Source organism: Balaenoptera ricei, chromosome 3 (genome assembly GCF_028023285.1).
Source record: "Balaenoptera ricei isolate mBalRic1 chromosome 3, mBalRic1.hap2, whole genome shotgun sequence".
Classification (NCBI taxonomy): Eukaryota; Metazoa; Chordata; class Mammalia; order Artiodactyla; family Balaenopteridae; genus Balaenoptera; species Balaenoptera ricei.
The window spans coordinates 140,194,020-140,213,848 of NC_082641.1; the positions used below are offsets into that span (position 1 = coordinate 140,194,020).

At 42.3% G+C, this 19,829-nt stretch overlaps 1 protein-coding gene across 2 annotated transcripts in view; it reads right to left on the reverse strand.

The window, feature by feature from the left end:
- Positions 1-19,829, reverse strand: part of ATP10B (ATPase phospholipid transporting 10B (putative)) — a 217,963-nt gene that overhangs the window by 104,993 nt on the left and 93,141 nt on the right. The window contains exons 2-3 of one of the 2 annotated variants that reach the window (XM_059917629.1): positions 16,339-16,633; positions 15,220-15,414 (exon numbers count right to left, since the gene is read on the reverse strand). In XM_059917629.1, the coding sequence (XP_059773612.1) occupies positions 15,220-15,414; positions 16,339-16,613 (470 nt within the window). In that variant the 5' untranslated portion in view covers positions 16,614-16,633. Of the gene's footprint in view, positions 1-13,922; positions 14,582-15,219; positions 15,415-16,338; positions 16,634-19,829 lie in introns of those variants that run through there. The other variant, XM_059917630.1, reaches the window with a different exon arrangement.

Consider the following 19,829-nt stretch of genomic DNA (forward strand, 5'->3'; position numbering starts at 1 on the left):
ATTTCCCAAGGCCTTACAAAAACAGAGCTGGACCCTGAGTCTGGGTCCAACTTGACACCAAACCCAGTTTTCACCGCTTGAATATCCTACCTCCTGGAAATCATTCCCCTCTTTCCTCTCCAACGGAATGGCAGCAACAGCTTTTACAGCCCCGGCAGAAGGACTCGCTACTCCCCAGGGCAATACATTCCGTTTCCAAGAGCCCTCATTTTACGAAATTCTTCCTTCTGATTAGCCAAATATTGAACTAATTCTGCTCTCCCAGGCAATCTGATTTACTCCATCTTCTACCATTAAAAAAAATATATATATATTTTTAATGAATTTATTTTATTTTATTTAATTTTTGGCTGCGTTGGGTCTTCGCTGCCGCACGCGGGCTTTTCTCTGGTTGCGGCGAGCGAGGGCTACTCTTTGTTGCGGTGCGTGGGCTTCTCATTGCGGTGGCTTCTCTTGTTGCGGAGCACAGGCCCCAGGCATGGGGGCTTCAGTAGTTGTGGCTCGTGGGCTCTAGCACAGGCTCAGTAGCCGTGGCGCATGGGCTTAGTTGCTTCCAGGCATGTGGGATCTTCCCGGACCAGGGCTCGAACCCGTGTCTCCTGCATTGGCAGGCGGATTCTTAATCACTGCGCCACACAGGGAAGCCCTGAAAAAATACTTTAAAGTATTCATCAGGTGTCTTCTGAAGCCTTTTGGACTTGCCAAGTCAAATTTAACCATCCAAGTGCCCTCAATTATTCTGTGTGACACAGTTTCAAGATCTGTCTTAGAGGTGAGGGCTCTTCTGACTAAGGCTGTGTCTGGAAATGTTCCTCTTTAAATGTGGGATCTGGGACCAAACCAATATTCCACATGTGGTCTTTTAAACTAAGTCCAGCTGGCTTGCAGCTGGATGCTTCTGAGCCCAGCCAGGCCTGGAGAAGCAGGCTCTCTTTTGCTATTTTTCTCCACTGATGCTGAGCCTCTCTGGGCACGTTACTGCTTCTGTTTCTGTTGGAATCTGAGCTGCCCTGGGCATGACAAGACCACTCTTTCACAGAGAAAGAGACGTGACTGGAATTTCACTTTTCTCCTCTGAGTTCTTAAAAGTCCTTGAGGAGGATAAGGGTTTGACGCCTTTCTCCTTTCTTTGGGGGCCCTCTAGAGAACCCCAAGCAAGCCCTCCTAAGACCCCATTTTCCTTGTCAAAAAAGATCCTTGCAAAGGACTCCCCCAGTTTCCTGAAATAGATGCACATCCATCTGGAAGACTTTTGGAAGGCCAACCAAGGGACGATCTGATCAGAGTCTATAAAATAATCAGGGATTACAATTAGGGAGCAGTCTTGTAACTCTAAAGACCCACAGAGTTCTGTGGAAGTGCCCATGCTCTAGGGAGCCCAGTGCAGCGGCCACTGGTTAACTGTGGGCAGTATCACCCAAACGGGGACCACTTCTGAGCATTTTGTGGGCAGTGCCTCTGTAGCATTTTAATAATAATAATTCTTTTAATGGAAAAAGGATGTAACAGGTTTCTAAGCACTTTTTCATTCCATCATCTTATTTTAGAGCAGCTTATCATCTGCTCTACCTTATTTTTTTTACCATGAAAAATAGAGACAGTCCCCCCAGATCTGTTTCTCACTGCCATTTCAGAAAAACATTTATCTGTTGATTCAGGGAAGAATTTTTTTTTTCTTCAGAGCAGCCTTGGGAACACCTGTTAAATGTCCAAATATAAAGCTACTTAAAGAAATTGGAATTGCAGATACTCTCCATTGGAAAAGGAATCTTGTATGGTGAAGGAGGGAGGCTTTCTCTATTGTTTTTTTTTTTTTCCTTTTTGAGAGGGCACTTAAAAAAAAAGGATCCTTGAATATTACAGCAAAATTGCTCCCAGGAATAAATGATTGTCACTCAACTTGTCTTTACTCTTCTCCCCTTTGACTTCTGTCCTATTGGGGATGGCTCACCATTGGTTGCTTGCTGTAATCTCAGCATTCTGCCCGGTATTGAGATTGTGATTTAATAAGAACATCTTTGACTCTGAGCAATATCCTGATTGCCAACACTTCCAGAGCACACTGGTTCAAACCAGAAGGTTTGCAAAAGCTAGCTGGGAACGCTACATACATAGACATACCGAAGGCAAGGCCATGCACCTCCACCCGTGAACACTGAAATTCATTCTTCTTCCTTCTAATAAAGGGCTCCACTGCATATTATGGGATGTGAGTTATTAATGGGATGGAAGATGGATGTTATGCAGATGAACTTATGAAATATATGTGTGTGTGTGTGTTTGTGTATGTGTGTGTGTATATATGTATATATATTTATGAGCAGTCACTTCTGTGAGTTTGGCTGGAGTGCTGTCTTGTCAATTCCCATCATGATGATAGGTATCGCAAGGTCAATGGAACCACACAAGAAGCTATAAGTCAGACTGGTCTCTGTTTTCTTTCTATTATTCTTTGGGTCCCTGGGAGGTCCTGTCCAGTACTGCTGTCCTGTTAATAATCACCTGTCTTTCCTTTAGATGTAATCTTCTCTTCCTTAGGATGACATGCAGTGGTGAAGGGACACTCTTCGTCCCTGTTGTAGGCTTTCCCTCCCCAAAACAGAGATTGCCTGTCTCCGGGTCGTGCTGCTCAGAGGCACATATGCCTCCAGGCACACATCTTGTCGTGTGTGTCCAGGAGCATGGAAGCTATGGGAACAACATGATTTTTGGGGTGTTCAAAATTTTTTTGAGGGGGGACATAATTTAGTAATTTAGCTGGTACAAAATTTGAAGAATTATATATTTATATTGACCCAAATGTAGTAATATTATAGAATCAGAGTCAGATTTTATAGGAATTTTGGGATAAGAAAAAGTGACATCGGGGACATTTCCTTCTTGTACTGGGTTATTCTGTGCTGGTTTCCTGGTCCTCTGGGGGCCCACTTTGTCTCCTCAACTATGGAAAAGGCAAGGGTGCATAGCTCCAGGGTTGAGGCGTCCAGCCCGAGGAGGTGATGAATGGCTGAATCCAGCTGAGGCAGAAAAGCGGCGTGCTTCTGCATTGAGGGACGCCCAGATGTGGCCACAGCTAGCTGCGAGTCACCTTCGGGAGTCATTCCCTGGCTAATCCAGCCTGTTCGGAACAGCTGCCCCGGGGGGACACATCCACACACTCCTGGTCATTTCCCTGCTCAGTGAGTCCACACCTGGGAACTGATTGCTATTTTAGTTCTGTGGCATGTTCACTGCTGCTTAAAAATAAGACAAATCGACGTGGCTGGGGAGGAAGACTCCATCTGGCAGATTCTGCCTTGGGGAGAAATTAAGTGGTGCAGTGCTAAATGGCTTTCTGAGAGGAGGTAGGGCTTATTAAGAGGTAAATAAACAGCAAGAGAGGTTTATAACCAACTGGATCCTGTGGGGAAGCAGGTGAAAGGGGGGGAATGGAGGAGGAGAAGGTGCTTAAGCTCCCATTTCTCAAGTACTATGTGGGTTTTGTAAAAAGGGTTTCAAGGAACTAGAGAAGAGGGGATTTATCAGGAAGCTTAGCTGTCTGTGGGCTTTCCCATTCAGTGTAGGATGATGAGCTGACCTGGGCCGTCCTTCAGGAAGCGGGAATGTCAGGCCCAGGATGGTCAGTATCGCTACCCCAGGGTGAAAGGGGAAGCCAGGGAGAGTGAGTGCAGTCTAGGGATAAAGAGTGGGTTTGAATCTCAGCTTCACCACTTACTACCTGTGTGACTTGGGGAAGTTACTTAATCTTTCAGAGACTCTATTTCTTCAGTTGAAGGTAATACGTGTATTTGCCTCAGAGGGTTATTGGAAGGATTAGTGACATGACCCGTGTAAGGGACTGAGTTCTTGGTTTTGCACTTAGTAAGTACTTAATGAATACAAGCTTCTTTTATGATGTTGATGACAATGATTGTTAATGTTATGGTGAGGGCTAACGACCACCGCCAGCCCCAGCATTTTCTTCTTCATGCTATTGGGATGCCCGCTTTATGTCCGTGATTACATTTCACGAATTGCGCTCAGGCACATAATGTGCAAACACAAGGAACTTAAAAAATCCAAACATTTCCCCCAAGTCCAGAAAAGAAGGACTCAAATTCAGCCTACTGAAGACTAAGGGCTCTAGATGCTGGCTACTGGGCAAACTCCCAGAAAAATATATCCTTAAAATCAGGGCTGCCCAGCAAGTTCTTTGTGGATGTTGACAAACTAGTTCTAAAGTTTATATAAAGAGGCAAAAGACCCACACTAGCCAACTCGGTATTGAAGGAGAGGATTGACACTACCCATCCTCGAGACTTACTATAAAATTACGATAATCAAGACAGTGCGGTATTGGCAAAAGAAAAAACAAATAGATCAATGGAACAGAATAGATAGCCCAGAAATAGATTCACATAATTAGAGTCAACTGACTTTTGACAAAGGAACAAAGGCAATACAACTGAGCAAAGATAATCTTTTCAACAAATGGATATCCACATGCCAAAAAAAAAAAAAAAAAAAGAAGAATCCAGACACAGACCTTACACTCTTGACAAAAATTAACTCAGAATGCATCACAGACCTAAATGTAAAATGCAGAATTATAAAACTCCTAGAAGACAACATGGCAGAAAACCTAGATGACCTTGGGTATGGCGATGACTTTTTAGGTAAACACCATAGGCACTATTCATGAAAGAAGTAACTGAGAAGCTGGACTTCATTACAATTAAAAACTTCTGTTCTGTGAAAGACAATGGTAAGAGAATGAGAAGACAAGCCACCATCTGGGAGAAAATATATGTTTTGCAAATTAAAAATGGACAAAAGCTCTGAATAGACATCTCACCAAAGAAGATATACAGATGTCAAATAAGCATGAAAAGAGCTCCACATCACATGTCATTAGAGAAATGCGAATTAAAATGAGATACCACAAAATACCTATTTGAATGCCCCGAATCTTGAACGCGAACACCACCAATTGCTGGTGAGGAGGTAGAGCAAGAGGTACTCTCGCACACTGTTGGTAGGAATGCACAATGGTACAGCCACTTTGAAAGACAATTTGGTGGTTTCTTATAAAACTAAACGTATTCTTACTATACGATCCAGCAGTCACGTATCCTATTTACCTAAATGAGTTGAAAACTTATGCCATGCAAAAACCCACACATGTATGTTTATGGCAGCTTTATCCATAATTTCCAAAACTTGGAAGCATCCAGATGTCCTTCAGTAGGTGAATGAATGAACTATGGTACATGCAGACAATGAAATATTATTCATAGCTAAAAAGAAGTGAGCTATCAAGCCATGATAAGACATGGAGGGAACTTACATGCACATGGCTAAGTGAAAGAAGCCAATGTGAAAAGGCTACACACTGTATGATTTCAACTGTAAGACATTCTGGAAAAGGCAAAACTATGGAGACAGTAAAAATATCAGTGATTGCCAGGGGTTGGGAGGTGGGTAGGGATGAACAGATGGAGCCCAGAGGATACTCAGGGAAGTGAAACTACTCTGTATGATACTGTAATGGTGGATACAGGTTGTTATACATTTGACCAAACCCACAGAATGTATAATACCTAGAGTGAGCCATCTGGTAAACTATGGACTTTGGGTGACTATGATGTCTCAATGTTGGTTCATTAATTTCAACAAACGGACCGCTTTGGTGAGGGATGTTGATAATGGGGGAAGTTGTGCATGTGTGAGGGCAGAGGGTATACGGGAAATCTCTGTACCTTCCCCTCAGTTTTACTGTGAACCTAAAACTGCTTTAAAAAAATAAAGTCTTAATAAAAAAAAAAATCAAGGCTGGAGGAAATTTGATAAATCTCCAATTTGGGTGAGGAAACTGACCTGGCCAAGGTGTAGAGCAATGAAGCTTGGGTTGGAACCTCTATTCTTTCCATGGCTCCAAGAAGAGTCAAGGGTCCTGTAGCTGGTTCAGGAATACTTGAAATACCCAACTGTCTTTGTCTTGACAGTGGTGTGCTCACGTAGAGACAAAATTGTGGGGTGGTTAAAAGCTCTGGAGTCACGTGAGCCTGACTAAAACCCAGAACTACTTCTTACATACAAGGTAGTGTGACCTTGAACCCACTGCTTGACTATATGACCCTCAACTTATTCATCTATCAAATGGACAAATAGAATCTATTCTACAGGTTAAAGTGAGAGTTCAATAAGATAATACACGAAATGACCTTACAGCAATGGCATTTACTGCTGCTATTATTATCATTACAGTTAATATTAGCTTGGAGCAAACAGGGTCATTGCTGTGGTGATAGGAGAACAGAATCTGTGTGGTGGTCTATTTTCATGAGCTGTTGTGAATGAGGGGTGGGGCTTTGTGGTTGGAGGAGGAGCCTAGCAAGGGGGAAGGAACTGAAAAGGGAGGAAGGTTTCCTGTGGCTTCTGTCCTGACCTGGTCCCACAAAATGGAAACGGAATAGCAGTTAAAGGTTTAGCGTTAAGTTAAAGTTACGCTAAAGACAGCGTGGGCCTGGGGCAGAGGGCAGTGAGTGCAGCTGTGTCCCCGCACCCGCCTGTTTGCTACAGACCACGATGACGGGGGCTTTAGACTCAGGGAAGCTCCAGAAAGAAACAGCTGAGGCCAGAGGAGTGGGTAGGAGACCCGGACCCCTGGCTTGGATGGAAATATTGGGGGACATGAACATATTAACTATACCTGAGGATGCCCAGATATATCTGGGGAGGCCTGAGTATTAGGGCGGGTAGAATGAAGACCCAAATCAGCAGCTTGTGGCATCTGTATTTATGTGAATTCATTAACACCCAGAGGCCTAATTGTTTCATGTGTCTTCTATTTTCAACTATGTAATAAGCTTGCTGAGAGCTGGGATGACCCTGGGTCTTATATTTCCGTACCTACATGGAGTCTGGTATGGTGTCTAGCACACAGGGGAGTGTTCAGTAAATATTCAGTAATTGATTCCTTGTAGATTTGTCTTGAACATGAGGCAGTAGAGGAGAAGCTTTTCCTAATCTTAAGTCATTTTGACATCTATCTCTTTTTGTTATGGACGCACTAACGGAGACTTCCAAAAATGATATCATAATAATATAATATGATGTATGATATGATGAGATGATACAATATAATGTATTTAATGTAATGTAATACAATAAACTTATTTGTATTAAGTGCCTATAATGAGCCCAGCACTTAACCAACGTTACCATTTAGCTGCCTAATAATGACACAACTTTTATTATTACTGTTTTCATAGATGAGGAAACTTAAGCCCAGAAAGGTTATGTAACTTGTGTAAGGTCACATAGGTGTGTCTGCCAGGACATAGGAGTGACAGCTGTGGGGACTTCGTGGCTCAGTGTGGTCTCTTGGTCCTGCTCGAAAGTGCAGTACTAAGCAGATGACACCTCAGAAGCTGGTGACATAAACATAACTGAGGCTGGGTCGGGAACAGGAGCCCCAGCGTTTGGAACTGTGGGCTCCATAATGGCAAATCAGAGGCTATAAATTCTCACCCGCTCAGATACAAATCACGCCTGTTGACACAAGTGCAGAGCTTCAGGGACACCTGAATTCTTGTTTTATGATTCTTCCACCCATTGAGTTTGGGGAAGAACCTAATGCATCCTATCCTGAAATGACAAGCTGAATTGGCCCACATAGTTTATGGCCTTCTGTGAGCACAGGGCGAGGCCATGGGAGTCGGGTGGGCACTTGCAAAACTGACCCTTTAGAGAGGACGCTACTTGGCTGGTGCCAGATGCAGAGCAAAGACCCGCCGAGTGGATGCGTGGTCTGCTGGTCTGTCAGCTGCAGCCAGTGGCACTTTTCATAGTCATGCTTCAAATGACACTATGATCCTCTGTTTTGTGCATTTTCAGATTCTTCCCCCAGGCCTATTTTGCTATGTTATTATAGCTTGGAGTCAAGTTCTATGGTAAAGCGTTTGTCTTCTCCCATGCGGTTCAAAACCCCAGCCAATGATCTGTCTTTCTTACTCCCCTTGAGTCAAGCTCATGGTGACTCTTGGCTATCAAGGTTATAGAACTCTCCTTAGTAATATTTTAGCCAACATCTTCTGAGGGCTACTGAATGCCAGGAACTATACTAAGCATTTTACATGCATTACTTCATTTAACAGCTGCAGCAAACTGAGGATATAGTTTTAGGGTAAAGAATACATATCGTATTTCGATGTTAGGATGGCCCTGGCAAAGCCTAAATTCTACCCTGTCAATCATCTCATCTCCTTTGGGTTTCCCAGAGGGATGTTATATGGGGGAAAATGATAGTAGAATGGGGATCAAATAGCTACTATATTAAGAGCCACACAAATATGATATTTGAATGTACATTCTATGTTAGAAGCTGGGCTGGGAGAAGTGGCTTAGGCTCTGGGCCAGATGAAGCCACCTAAATCCCTCGCCTAAATCTAAATCTTTGTCCCGGTGTGCTCAGGAGTGCTGTGGAAACGGAGTTAGGGGAAAGAGGTCCAGGCTCTAGAAGGGTTTCCCTAATTCAGATTTTAAATCCTGCCACATAGAATAGAAGAGAAATGAGAGAGCAGAGCATAAGTTTTTGCTTTTAAAACACTGTTACCCTGCCCACTGGTAAATGTGGCTCAGTGAATGTCCTTGACCTTTGCCAATAAAATAAACAATTCCTCCCTTGTAATGGGTGGGAAATGTAGCAAGAAAGATGAAGGCTTAGGTTGGGCCTGACATTGAAAAAATTAGAGTTGAAGTGACTGGAAATTTAAAAAATTACGTAGTGCTAATTATGGTGCAGACACTGAGTTAACAGTTTATAAGGATTATTTCATTCAATCCACATGCCCCTGGGAGATAGGTGCTAATACTGGCCCCACTTTATACAAGTTGAAATGGAGGCTGCAGTGATCAAGTAACTACAAGTGTCCACACATTTAGTAAGTGGCAGTTCTGAGACAAGCCCAGGTGTGATGCCAAACATCCAGTAAGATGTCACGTTTTAAACATCCTTGCTGAGACTGCTTTATGCACTCTCCTTCGGCACTGCATTGTATAGTTGTTTCCATAGCTCTGCTACGTTCAAGCCCTCTGAAATGTCATCTCACATCTTTTCACAAAATTTACCGCAGAGAGACTATGACCACTATTTAAAGATGAGATAAATGGGGACACAACTGCCTAAGTGGCTTCATTTAGGTCATGTAGTTAATTGGTGACAGACCCAGGATGAGGACCTCTGGTTTCCTCATTCTCAGGCTCTCCTATGGGGGCACCGGCACAGAAGGAAACTGACCTACAAATAAAAACAGGCTGCAGGCCAGGCGTCTGCCTTCTGCTGCAGAGCTTTCCACAGCTGGGAAACCAGGCCCTCAGTGCCATGCTGTCAGAAGACTGGCCGCGATCCTGTAGCACCTGGAATTCTTTTTATGTTAGAGCAGCCACCTGACTTACAGAAAAGAGAATCTCCAAGTCTTGGTAAAAAGTCAGAATTTAAACGTTTCTAGGGAATTCCCTGGCGGTCCAGTGTCTAGGACTCGGAGCTTTCGCTGCCAGAGCCTGAGTTCAATCCCCGGTCGGGGAACTAAGATCCTGCAAGCCATGCGGCGTGGCCAATAAAATAAAATAAAGTTTCTAATCGGAATCATTTCTCTCTTAAGCTCCTGATATCTCTTGATCCTGGTCTTTTTGATACGAGCATAAATCACACATACAACCTTTAGGTGACACATGAATAGGCTGTGAGCTGACCTGTTTTCTTTACCTATTTGAATGCTGCTCATCCTTCAGCGCCCTCCTGAAATGTCACCTCTTCAGAGAAGGCTTCCCTCGGCTGGCTCTGATGTTTCTGGCAGGCAGATGTGTCACTGCAGCCCATGAATGACTGTGACCCTTTGTCCATAGTCAAGGGACACTGTAGCTGTTTACAAGTTCCTCGTGCTCTCTGGACTGAGAGCCCCTCGAGGGTACATGGGGCCTTCCATGTTGATATACACGTACTCGGTCCAGACGTAAGACTTGCTGAACAGATGAATGATTGTGTGCTCGGCTGCTGAAACACTGGAAGGCTTTTGCCACATTACAATATGGGGACAAAAACCTTCATGGATTCCCTTGGTTCCCACTCCTGCTTCCCTGTTGCCTGTTTTCTGAATACAAATAAAAATGTATGAAGCTGGATGGAAAAATACAATTCTCTTGCTGGGTATGGTTTCTAGATTCATTCAGTTGAGCCCTGGGAGAGCCTAAGCTAATACAATTCTGAAGCTAATCTCTCCTTGAAGTCATTCTATAAATCTGATTAATGGGGTCACCTTTAGACCACAAGCACAGTTGCTATATTAAAAGAAAATACTCTAACAGGATTGTAATTCTGTAAACGAGGCTTCTGCTGTTTGCAAAAAGATTCTCTCACAGCATAAACAAGTCTAGGCTGGACGATACATGGGATTAAGGTGAGCAAAATTCTTAGGGTCCTAGTATTCAACTGTACGAAAATGAGGACATTTGACATCAGTTTCTCAAATGTGTGAATCTGAGACAAAATGGATAGAACTAGTGCTTGAGATATAAGCTTTTATGTTGCTTCTCAGAAAAAAAATTGTCCTCTCAGATCTTGTGTTCTTTGCCTGACATCCCGTCATGTATAGTGCTGGCCAAAAAGTTCATTCGGGGTTTTCAGTAAGATGGGATGACAAACCCGAACAAACTTTTTGGCCAACCCAATATCTTCAACGTTTGGCAAAAGGAAATGCTCCTCAACATCATTACTTAAGATAATAATAATATCTAGCATTTTCTATCTTCCTATTCTGGGGTTTTTCATAGAATTAACCCACTTCAGGGTTAGAAGAACTTTAAGGATATATATTACAGAATGTCCCAAAGTGTGTCTGCTCCTGTTAATATGTGGAATGCAACTCACAAGGAGTCGAGGCTCAAAAATATTTTAAGGTGATGATGTTGAGGACATAGTGGTGGCCCCTCCAACATGTGTTTCTCCTTCTCTTGGAAATACTTCATTTTTTAAATTTGGATTTTTCACCTTCCCTGTGTAGCCCATATGCTTTCAGGGAAGTGAACCTCATGCTGGGCTCTATGGCTCAGGTATAACCTAATTAGCGTAATCTCATCTCCTGCTCAGAGGGATTGGTTCAGGGATGGGCATGTGACCCACTGGGGTCCCTGAGAGATGAGGAGGATCTGGGGAGTAAGCTTCCTGGACCTTCCAAGAATGCTTCTGGAAGTGCTTTTCTTTCTCCCTCTGTGGGTTATTATATGTAGATGTGAGGGCTGGAGCTGCTGCAGCCATCTCATTGCCATGAGGGAAATCTACCTGAGGGTAAAGATGACACAGAGGGGGACTGAATGAAAAGGATAGCTAACTGCTGCAGATAGAATGCTGATTGGCTGAATGAACCATGCCTGATCACCTGCCCACCTCAGCATATTTGTAGTGACTTAAGAAACAAAGTCTCTTCACTGTTAAAACTGCTTAAGTTGAGGTTTCTGCTTCTTGCAGTAGAGAGCACCTCAACTGACACAACAGAATATATATAAAACTGAATCACCTTGCTGTATACTTGAAACTAACACAACATTGTAAATTAATTATACTTCAATTAAAAATATGAATTTGTATATCCATTATCAATAACCATAAAGTCTTCCCAAGTACATATTGCATGATGTGTGCTTTTCCAAGGTAATTTTTCAGTCCTGACAACTATGGTAATCAAGTATTGAAATAAACTGAACTTAGAACCTGGTTTTCAAATACTCTCTTTGTTAAACTATGATTCACCAAAATAGTGAAGAATGATCAAACCCATTATTATCACTAAACTTTTATCTATAATAATTTTAGAAAGATTTCTCTGAAATTATATTATTAAGAAATAAATAAAATAATATTATTTTTTTAAAAATAAAACACCTGTATGTCCCTCCCTGCCAGTGAGCCTGGGGATAAATGTCTCTTTTTTCTGGATTGTTATCTCCTCAGTTTTCTGCCATTTTTCTGGAAGCTGTTTTGAGAACAGAATGACAACAGCCTGGCCTGTATCAGGCCAGCACCCAGCACAGGTCAGTCTGTGGTCTGACTGACACTGAGGTTATCCCAGGCCTATTTTTCTGGGATGCTCAGGGCAGACGATTTCTGGCAAAGCAGGGAGAAGAGAACCAGGCTCACTGAGGTCCACCTGGATCCCTCCCCAAGGAACCAGCCTCACTGTGCATCTTCTATGAGAAAAACAACAAAGGAGAAAGACAGAAAACAAAAAGTGATGCGGTGGATTGGTGACAAGAGGAAAACAATGCTTTCTTAAAAAATCAGTCTCTTTAGGGAAGGCGGCACACTCCAACGTTATTTTTTTTTTTTTCTCTTTATAATTTCCTTACTCAAAGGTGAGGAATGACTCAATCTCAACTCTAGGTATTCAGTGTGCTAACAATATTCAAGACAACTAGATTCAGCTGAAAAAAAAAAAAACCTAAACCTTCAGATTAATATTTTTAGATGTGCAATTTTGGTCCTGTAGGCAAACAGAACAGAAGCTCACTTTTGCTGAGGAGAAGGTATGGAAGTTCTCTTAGGGGTGCCCTGGAGACAGCTGAGTCCCTTGCATTACATGATCTCCTTAGAAGCTTCCCCAGGCTACAATTTTCCGAGTGGAGTCTGGCTCATAAACCCTATCGTCAGCCAGCTCCAAGTCGTAAGCTCCATGTTCTCTCCTGGGGAAGAGAACTTCTTAGAAAGAAGCAGCCCCTAAACAGCTGTAGGGCACACCTCGGAGCAAGCCCCTTTCACTCTAAGAAGGACCAGAGCAACTGCAGAACGGCTTGGGGGTCCATAAGGTCAGAGGGAACAAGTCAGAGGGATGGTGCTTCTTGAGACAGTTGGACTTTTTCCCTTATTTGGCAGGAAGTCAAGCCCCTACCTGCTGTATTCATCTAAGTGACTGACTCATTCAAAGTTTCTCATTGCCAGCCCAGAAAGCACTCTTTGTCACCGTAATCTCACTGCAAGCCCAGCCTCCATTCCCTTGCTTCTTTCTGGGCTACATGAATTGTCACAAAGTTGAGACACATGGTAACTCTGTTTTCTTCCCTTACTGATTGAGAGCGTGTCCTTTTCCTAACAACCCAGTTTGGTTTTTGACTCAATGGAGTCTAAGACAATGACAGGTATAAAATTATGTTAAAGAACATGGCAAGACAGGTGGTGAGCCATTTTTGTTTGGGTTGGGATATCAGAGAGAAAGCTTAAGGACAGTCTTGATCGAGCTAATGTGAGTTTTACATTCTAAAAATAAAGCAATTACAGTTTGCATACTGAGTATTTATCATACATCAGGAGCAGTGCTAAGTACTTTCCAAGGATTATCACATGCAATTCTCACGACCACCTCAGGAAGTGTTCCAGTTTTACGAAGGACAAAATGAGTCTCAGAGAGGTTAGGTCACTTGCCTAAGGTCACAGAGTTAACGACTGATGGAGACAGCGTTCAATCCAGGCAGTGTGTCTCCAGGGCTGGTTCTCCTAATACACTGCCTACTGCTTCCCTGAAAAACAGTGATGCCACTTTTCTCCAAGGGTCTCCAAACCTGCTCCAATGTGCTCATGGCCACACTGGACCTAAAATGGATGTGAATTTATGCAAAACTCTTAAATGTCTAACACATTTGAAACAGCAAAGAAAATGTCACATAATAAAGACCTTCTAATTTTAATGAACGATTGACTCAAGCCTCAATTTCTTTTGTTTTGTGTTTTTTGGTTTTAAACCATAATCCCCATTGTGGAGAACTGAACAGCTTCACTGCGATAAAATAATGCTATCTCCCTACCCCATCCTTCCATAAACAGCACCTGTGGTGGCAGCAGCCACAGAAAGATCAGAGCTGGGGCCGAGACTTCCCTGGGTGTTTCGTTTTACCTGCTATAGACGAGGCACTCTCGGTTATTGATCACTGTATCGGATCTGTACCTCCGGAGGTCTTCCCAAGCATCCTTGATGGCAGTGACCGTCAGGATGATACAGATTGGTATCATGCTCACCTCAGGCTGGAAAGCATTGACCACAGGGATAAAATTCAGAACCACAATGCCCACAAAATAGAAATTGGCAAACCGGTGCAGCTGCTCAAAGATGTTCTTAGGTATGAAGGACAACAGAGTGTACTTGCTGGTCTTAATTTGATTCCCATGATAATGTCTGTTGGGGTTCTCTTTGTGGGACCGTCCTTCAAAGGGCAGGTTGGAGACCACCACTCGTTTCTTGTCTTCTTTCCTTTTCTGCCTTTTCTTGCCTTCCTTTCTCATCTCTGCTCAATCCCGTCTCTTTAATTCTCATAGCAGGACAGTTGAGCTCCCCATAAAAGAGGTTCTTCCCTGATCAGTTCCATTGTTCAGCTGCCAGCGAGTGATGTTCCTGACATCTTTTACTCGCCTTCTCTGCTGAAAATTTCTCTCTTCTTTCAAAAGGAAAACTAAAAATAAAAAGCCGGTGTGTAAACACTAGGGGAGAAGTATGACAAGGAAAGAGCTTGCAGAGAACAGGTGTGTACCCACCAGGTCACTTCCTTCTGTTTGCTGAGACTCCACCTGTTGGAATGCAGACGTCACCCACAGGTAGCTTCCTTTTCCACCCCAGGCAACCAAGAACAGGTGTGCCAACTCTGGGTCCTAAAACCTACCTGGCTAAGTTCTAAAAGCAAGGATTTTTAGCCAAGAGCCACAGATGCTTTAAAAATGGTATACATTTTCCTGTTTGGGAGACATTGCCCATCACTCTCCAAGGAGCTGTTCCTGAGCTTGGTCTCCTGAGATGATTCAGTCAATTTTAGAGTTTAATTCTTGAGGTTTCAACCCTGCTCTTATGGCATTTACATGAGTTAAATTAAGGTTTCTAAATCTCAGCACTACTGACATTTTGGGCTGGATCATAATTCTTTGTTGTGGAAGGTTGTCCCGTATATTGTAAGATGTTTAGCATCACCCTTGGCTTTTACTCACTAAATGCCAGTAGCAACCTCCTTCCCGATATGGCAACCAAAAACGTCTGCAGACATTGTCAAAAGTTCCTTGCAGGGAAAAATTGCCCTGGTTGAGTATCACTGAATTAAATGAATTGAAGAAAATTAATGTGAGAAGAGAGACCAGTTTTTTGAAAACACTGATAAGTTTGCATAATCTATTTGCCACAGAGAAAACAGAGGAATGATTTCCCTTACCTTTCATATATCTGGATGTTGGAGCAGTTTATCTCTCTATCAAGGCGGTGTCTCTTGAAGTCCTCTATGCCATCCTTGACCATGATGATGAACAGGACAATGGCCAACGGTAACACGGTGATTTCCCTGTGGAAGACTTCCATGGAGGGCATCCAGTTCAGAATCACCAGGAACAGGAAATAGAGGTTAGCCCATCTGGAAGGGGCAAGCAAGGTATAAATGAAAACCGTGGAGAAGAGAAATATACTTGCCGCATTACTGCTTCCCTACTATTAGCCCTTGCCAAGTAAAAATGACATTCTCTTTCAGTGTCACCTCGAACATCATGGTAAGGGCTTTAAAGTCAAATTCATTTAAAATGGGGATAGTACTATCTACTTTAAAGGGCTCCTATAAATATTACATGGAATGAATATTTGTTATGTATGCAATAGAGGGTTCCAGAGTATAGTAGTTGCTCAATAAATGGTAGGTGTTAATAATTACAAAATTTAGGATAATGTCTAGGTGCATATTTTGCTTTATAATTAAAAGATAATTTTGCATATATTATCTCAAAAGAGTGGCTGGCATTTTTACGTCTTCCAAGTGCATCTTGCTCCCTCTTGCCACTGTGCCTTTGCACATGAAGGTCTGTTTGAAAGAACATTCTTCTGACTCCCTTCTCTGACTTCTCTGTGCCTCTTTCCACCTAGTTAACACATTCTCTTCTTTCATATTAGACTTCCACAGTTACTTCCTCCTAGAAGTCTTCCTTGACTTTCCTAACTAGGCCCGGTTTCTCTTGTACTCACTCTAATAGCACCATATACTTCTCCTTGGAAGTATCTATCTGAATTATAGTTTACTCCGATTTACATAATTCCTAAAATTAAGATCTGTCTCTTTCACTAGCCAATATAGTCAGGACAATGTGTCCTTTTTTTTTCCCTCGTGTATCTCTAATACACAACACATGACTTAACACAGAGTAGAATCTGATAAATACTGAATGAATGAATGGATGACAAAGCTTCTCAAGGTACACGCATTTGGCCCAGAGGGTAGCATTTCTGAGTTCATCTGAGTGGCAAATACTTGGCTAGAAAGTGTGTACCGTTCAGCCAAGTGGTCATATACCTGTGAAACTGCTCCAAGAGATTCTGGGGCAGGAAGGTGAAGAGGGTATACTTGGTGGTGCAGATTCTGTTGCCACAGTATCTCCTGGAGACCTTGGCCCAGTCCTGGTGGAATACGTTGTTGTTGGGGAACACAACCCGCTGCTGCGGCAGGTTGTAGTTCTGCGGTCCCTCCTCTGGGGACAGCAGTGCTGTGGCTTCTGATGGAGACTGTGGGAGGCCATCTCTGACTCGCCACTGCCACCGGTACCAAGACGAGTCCACCGAGAGGGCCATGTCTGGCAGCAAGCTACGACCTGAGAAAGGACATGAAGTCACCATGGTCAGGAGAAATATGAGGCGTGTCAACGCAAGGTGTGGCTATGGTTAGGACACACGGGTGGCATAGTGGCTCATCCATGTGTCCCCCCAACCATCCAAGGTAGACTGTGGCATACAAGGTGAGAAAAATATGTTCAATCCCTATAATCCATACATTCTAGGGTCAGAGACATTAAGCAAATGATCATATAAATAAAATACAACTAACACTCTGATAAGTGCCATGAAAGCGTTTCAGCTGGTGGATGGTATGGGGAGGGTGTAGATGACCTCGCTGGGGCAAAAGTGTGGCCTGGAGGACTATGAACCCAGGGCTCAGAATTCGAGCTCTGGTTCCTTCCTGACTCCAAACTGCCCCTTCACCTTGCTGGTGTTCAGTGCCCTCACCAGAGTATGAGGAGACCTAGTCTTACGCTAATTTTTTTCACAAGCCTTTTGTGAGGAACAAATCAGACAGTATAAAGAGTAAGTGGAGACATGTCTTAAAGGGAAAGCTATTTATTCTCTAGGTTTTCCCTCGCTCTAAAGTTTTCTGATACTGATGATATTTCAGAGAAGCTCATTTGTGGTCAGAACCTCACGTGAGAGTGATTGGTGAAACAGGAGAAGTTCTCTTTCCTAGGAAATTTGGGCCTGAGGTGACTGGACTGCACTGAACGTGGTTTCCACGAACGCCGTGGGCTTTTCCTGAGCTGGTTGTCTGGGGGTGAGGGTTGGAGACCCCTTTCTTTCTCGCCATTCCATTCGGTGGTTTCTGAAACTGAGGCCTTAGTCCTAGATGGAGGAAGGAGGCTGCTCTATCTAGGATATTCCAGTTTCTGAGCTCCTTTAATAGAACCTATAAGCAAGCTCTCAAGGGTCCTTTTGGTCAAATCTTGGTTAGAGACCCAGAAGAATTAATTCAAATACATACTTTATAAGGTTAGAAGTTGTAGATAGTTTGCTTCTCACCTAGTAGGCTTGCAGGATGGTTTTGTTTTGAATAAATGGATGAGTGAATGTCAGGCATTATTAATCTCGCAGTGAGCAACCCCATCTGTCATTGAAAATGTGATTCACTAAAGGAGAAGAAGTTCCATTTCTCATTTAAATGGTAATATTTTACCTTCCTGATGCTCCTATGATCTGACCCTTACCCTAATTCTCCTCATGACTTTAATCAATCCAAATGATTTCTAATGCACAGACCCCAAGGCGGCAAGAAGCTCTTCAGAGTCTTAAGTGAGCCCTTGCATCAAGATTGAAAAAAAGTAAATGCAATTACTGACGCCCATCATAATGAGACAAAAGCAATATTATGACATGTGGTAAGCCCGAAATAATAATGTATATCTTCTTTCTCATTATTAAAATAAATGCCCCTTTCACGGATTCTTTTTTAAAAATATTATTATTATAAAAGAAAAGGAAATGAAAAGATCATTCATGAATAGAGTGGAAAATGCAAACAAGAAATCTTGCCTTGGCTAATGCCATACATATCAGATGTCTCTCAATTTTACGTGATAAGGTCTTCATAAAGGAAGACTGGATTGACACGGGAGATAGCAGGTATGTCAGGTGGGGCAATTGAGAAAGTCCACTTATCATACTATATTCTTTTCTTTTCTTTATTAACAATGTAAAATGAGCTTCCTTAAAAGCAAAGCAGATATAAAGTGGATGCCAAACAAGTGGATGAAGTTTGATGAGGAACTGAATATTTGCATAGTTTCAAAGTATCTTTCCTTCAAATTATTAATTACAATGGTTAAAGAAAAAAAAAAAAAAGAATCGCTTAGTAGTGGAGAAATGTGGCAGACACCACCTTACCCAAGAGATCAAAGCAAACATCACCCATTTTGGGATAACTGGATATATTGGGTCTCCTGATAAGATATACTGAGAAGAACGTCACTTCTGTGGTAGTCACAAGGAAACATTGAAAAATCTCAACCTGGGGGCTGGTCTACAGAATTACTGGCTTAGGTTTTTCAAATGTCAAAGGTCAAAGAAAAGCAGAGGAACTGCTTCTGATTAAAGAAGACTAAAAAGGTATGACAACTAAGAGTAATGTGTGATCCTGGATTGGCTCCTGGACAGGGGGAGATAAAATAGGTATAAAAGACATTATTGGACAACGGGAAAAATTTAAATATGAAATGTGGATTAGAAACAGGATTTTAATAATGTTAAATCTTCCGATTATGATAATTACATGGTGGTTATATAAGAAATTGCTCTTAACATATGGAAACCAAGAGGGGAAGGGGGTGGGGTGGGATGAATGGGGAGATTGGGATTGACATATATACACTACTATGTATAAAATAGGTAACTAATGAGAACCTACTGTATAGCACAGGGAACTCTACTCAGTGCTCTGTGGTGACCTAAATGGGAAGGAAATCCAAAAAAGAGGGGATATATGTATACGTATAGCTGATTCACTTTGCTGTATAGCAGAAACTAACACAACATTGTAAAGCAACTATACTCCAATAAAAATTAATAAAAAATAAAAAGCAACAAAGAGGTCAGCAAAAAGAAGCTAAAGGAAAATAAGGGGAGGAAGGAAACTGATTGACTTATTTAGCTAGATTATATTTAAGTATGGTTAGATGTAGGTACTCAGATGATGTCATCAGGAAACCATCTCAGCTCTGCTTTCCCTTACGATGACTTTAGTGTCATTTCCTAACTCCTGCACGCACTGAAATATTACTTCTTGTCCCGCGCATACATGTATTACCTGATCCAGCCTTTTAGGCAGTTGGCTGTATTTAGTCAGCACTTAATTAAATAATAATATATATGAATTTAGTAAATAACCTCTTTCTCATTAGTCATTCAAAACAAAGAATCTTAAGGAAGGGGCCATATATCATGTCTTTTGTATTATCTGTAGCAGCTTGCATACGACCTTTCACAAAGCAGATGATCAATATATACTAGAACAAAAAAAAAGAAAAAAAAGAAATTGCTCTTGTTTGCAGGAAATCCATCCTAAAGTAGTTATGGGTTAAGGGGCAAGACACTTCAATGGTTCAGAAAATAATATGTTTGCATATGTGTGTATACATATATGCGTATGTGTATATATACACAGTTAGCTAGGTAGGAGGTTGTAGAAGGGTGTTCCAGGTAGAAGAACTGGTTTTAGAAACAGAAAGTACATAGGACTGTTCTATA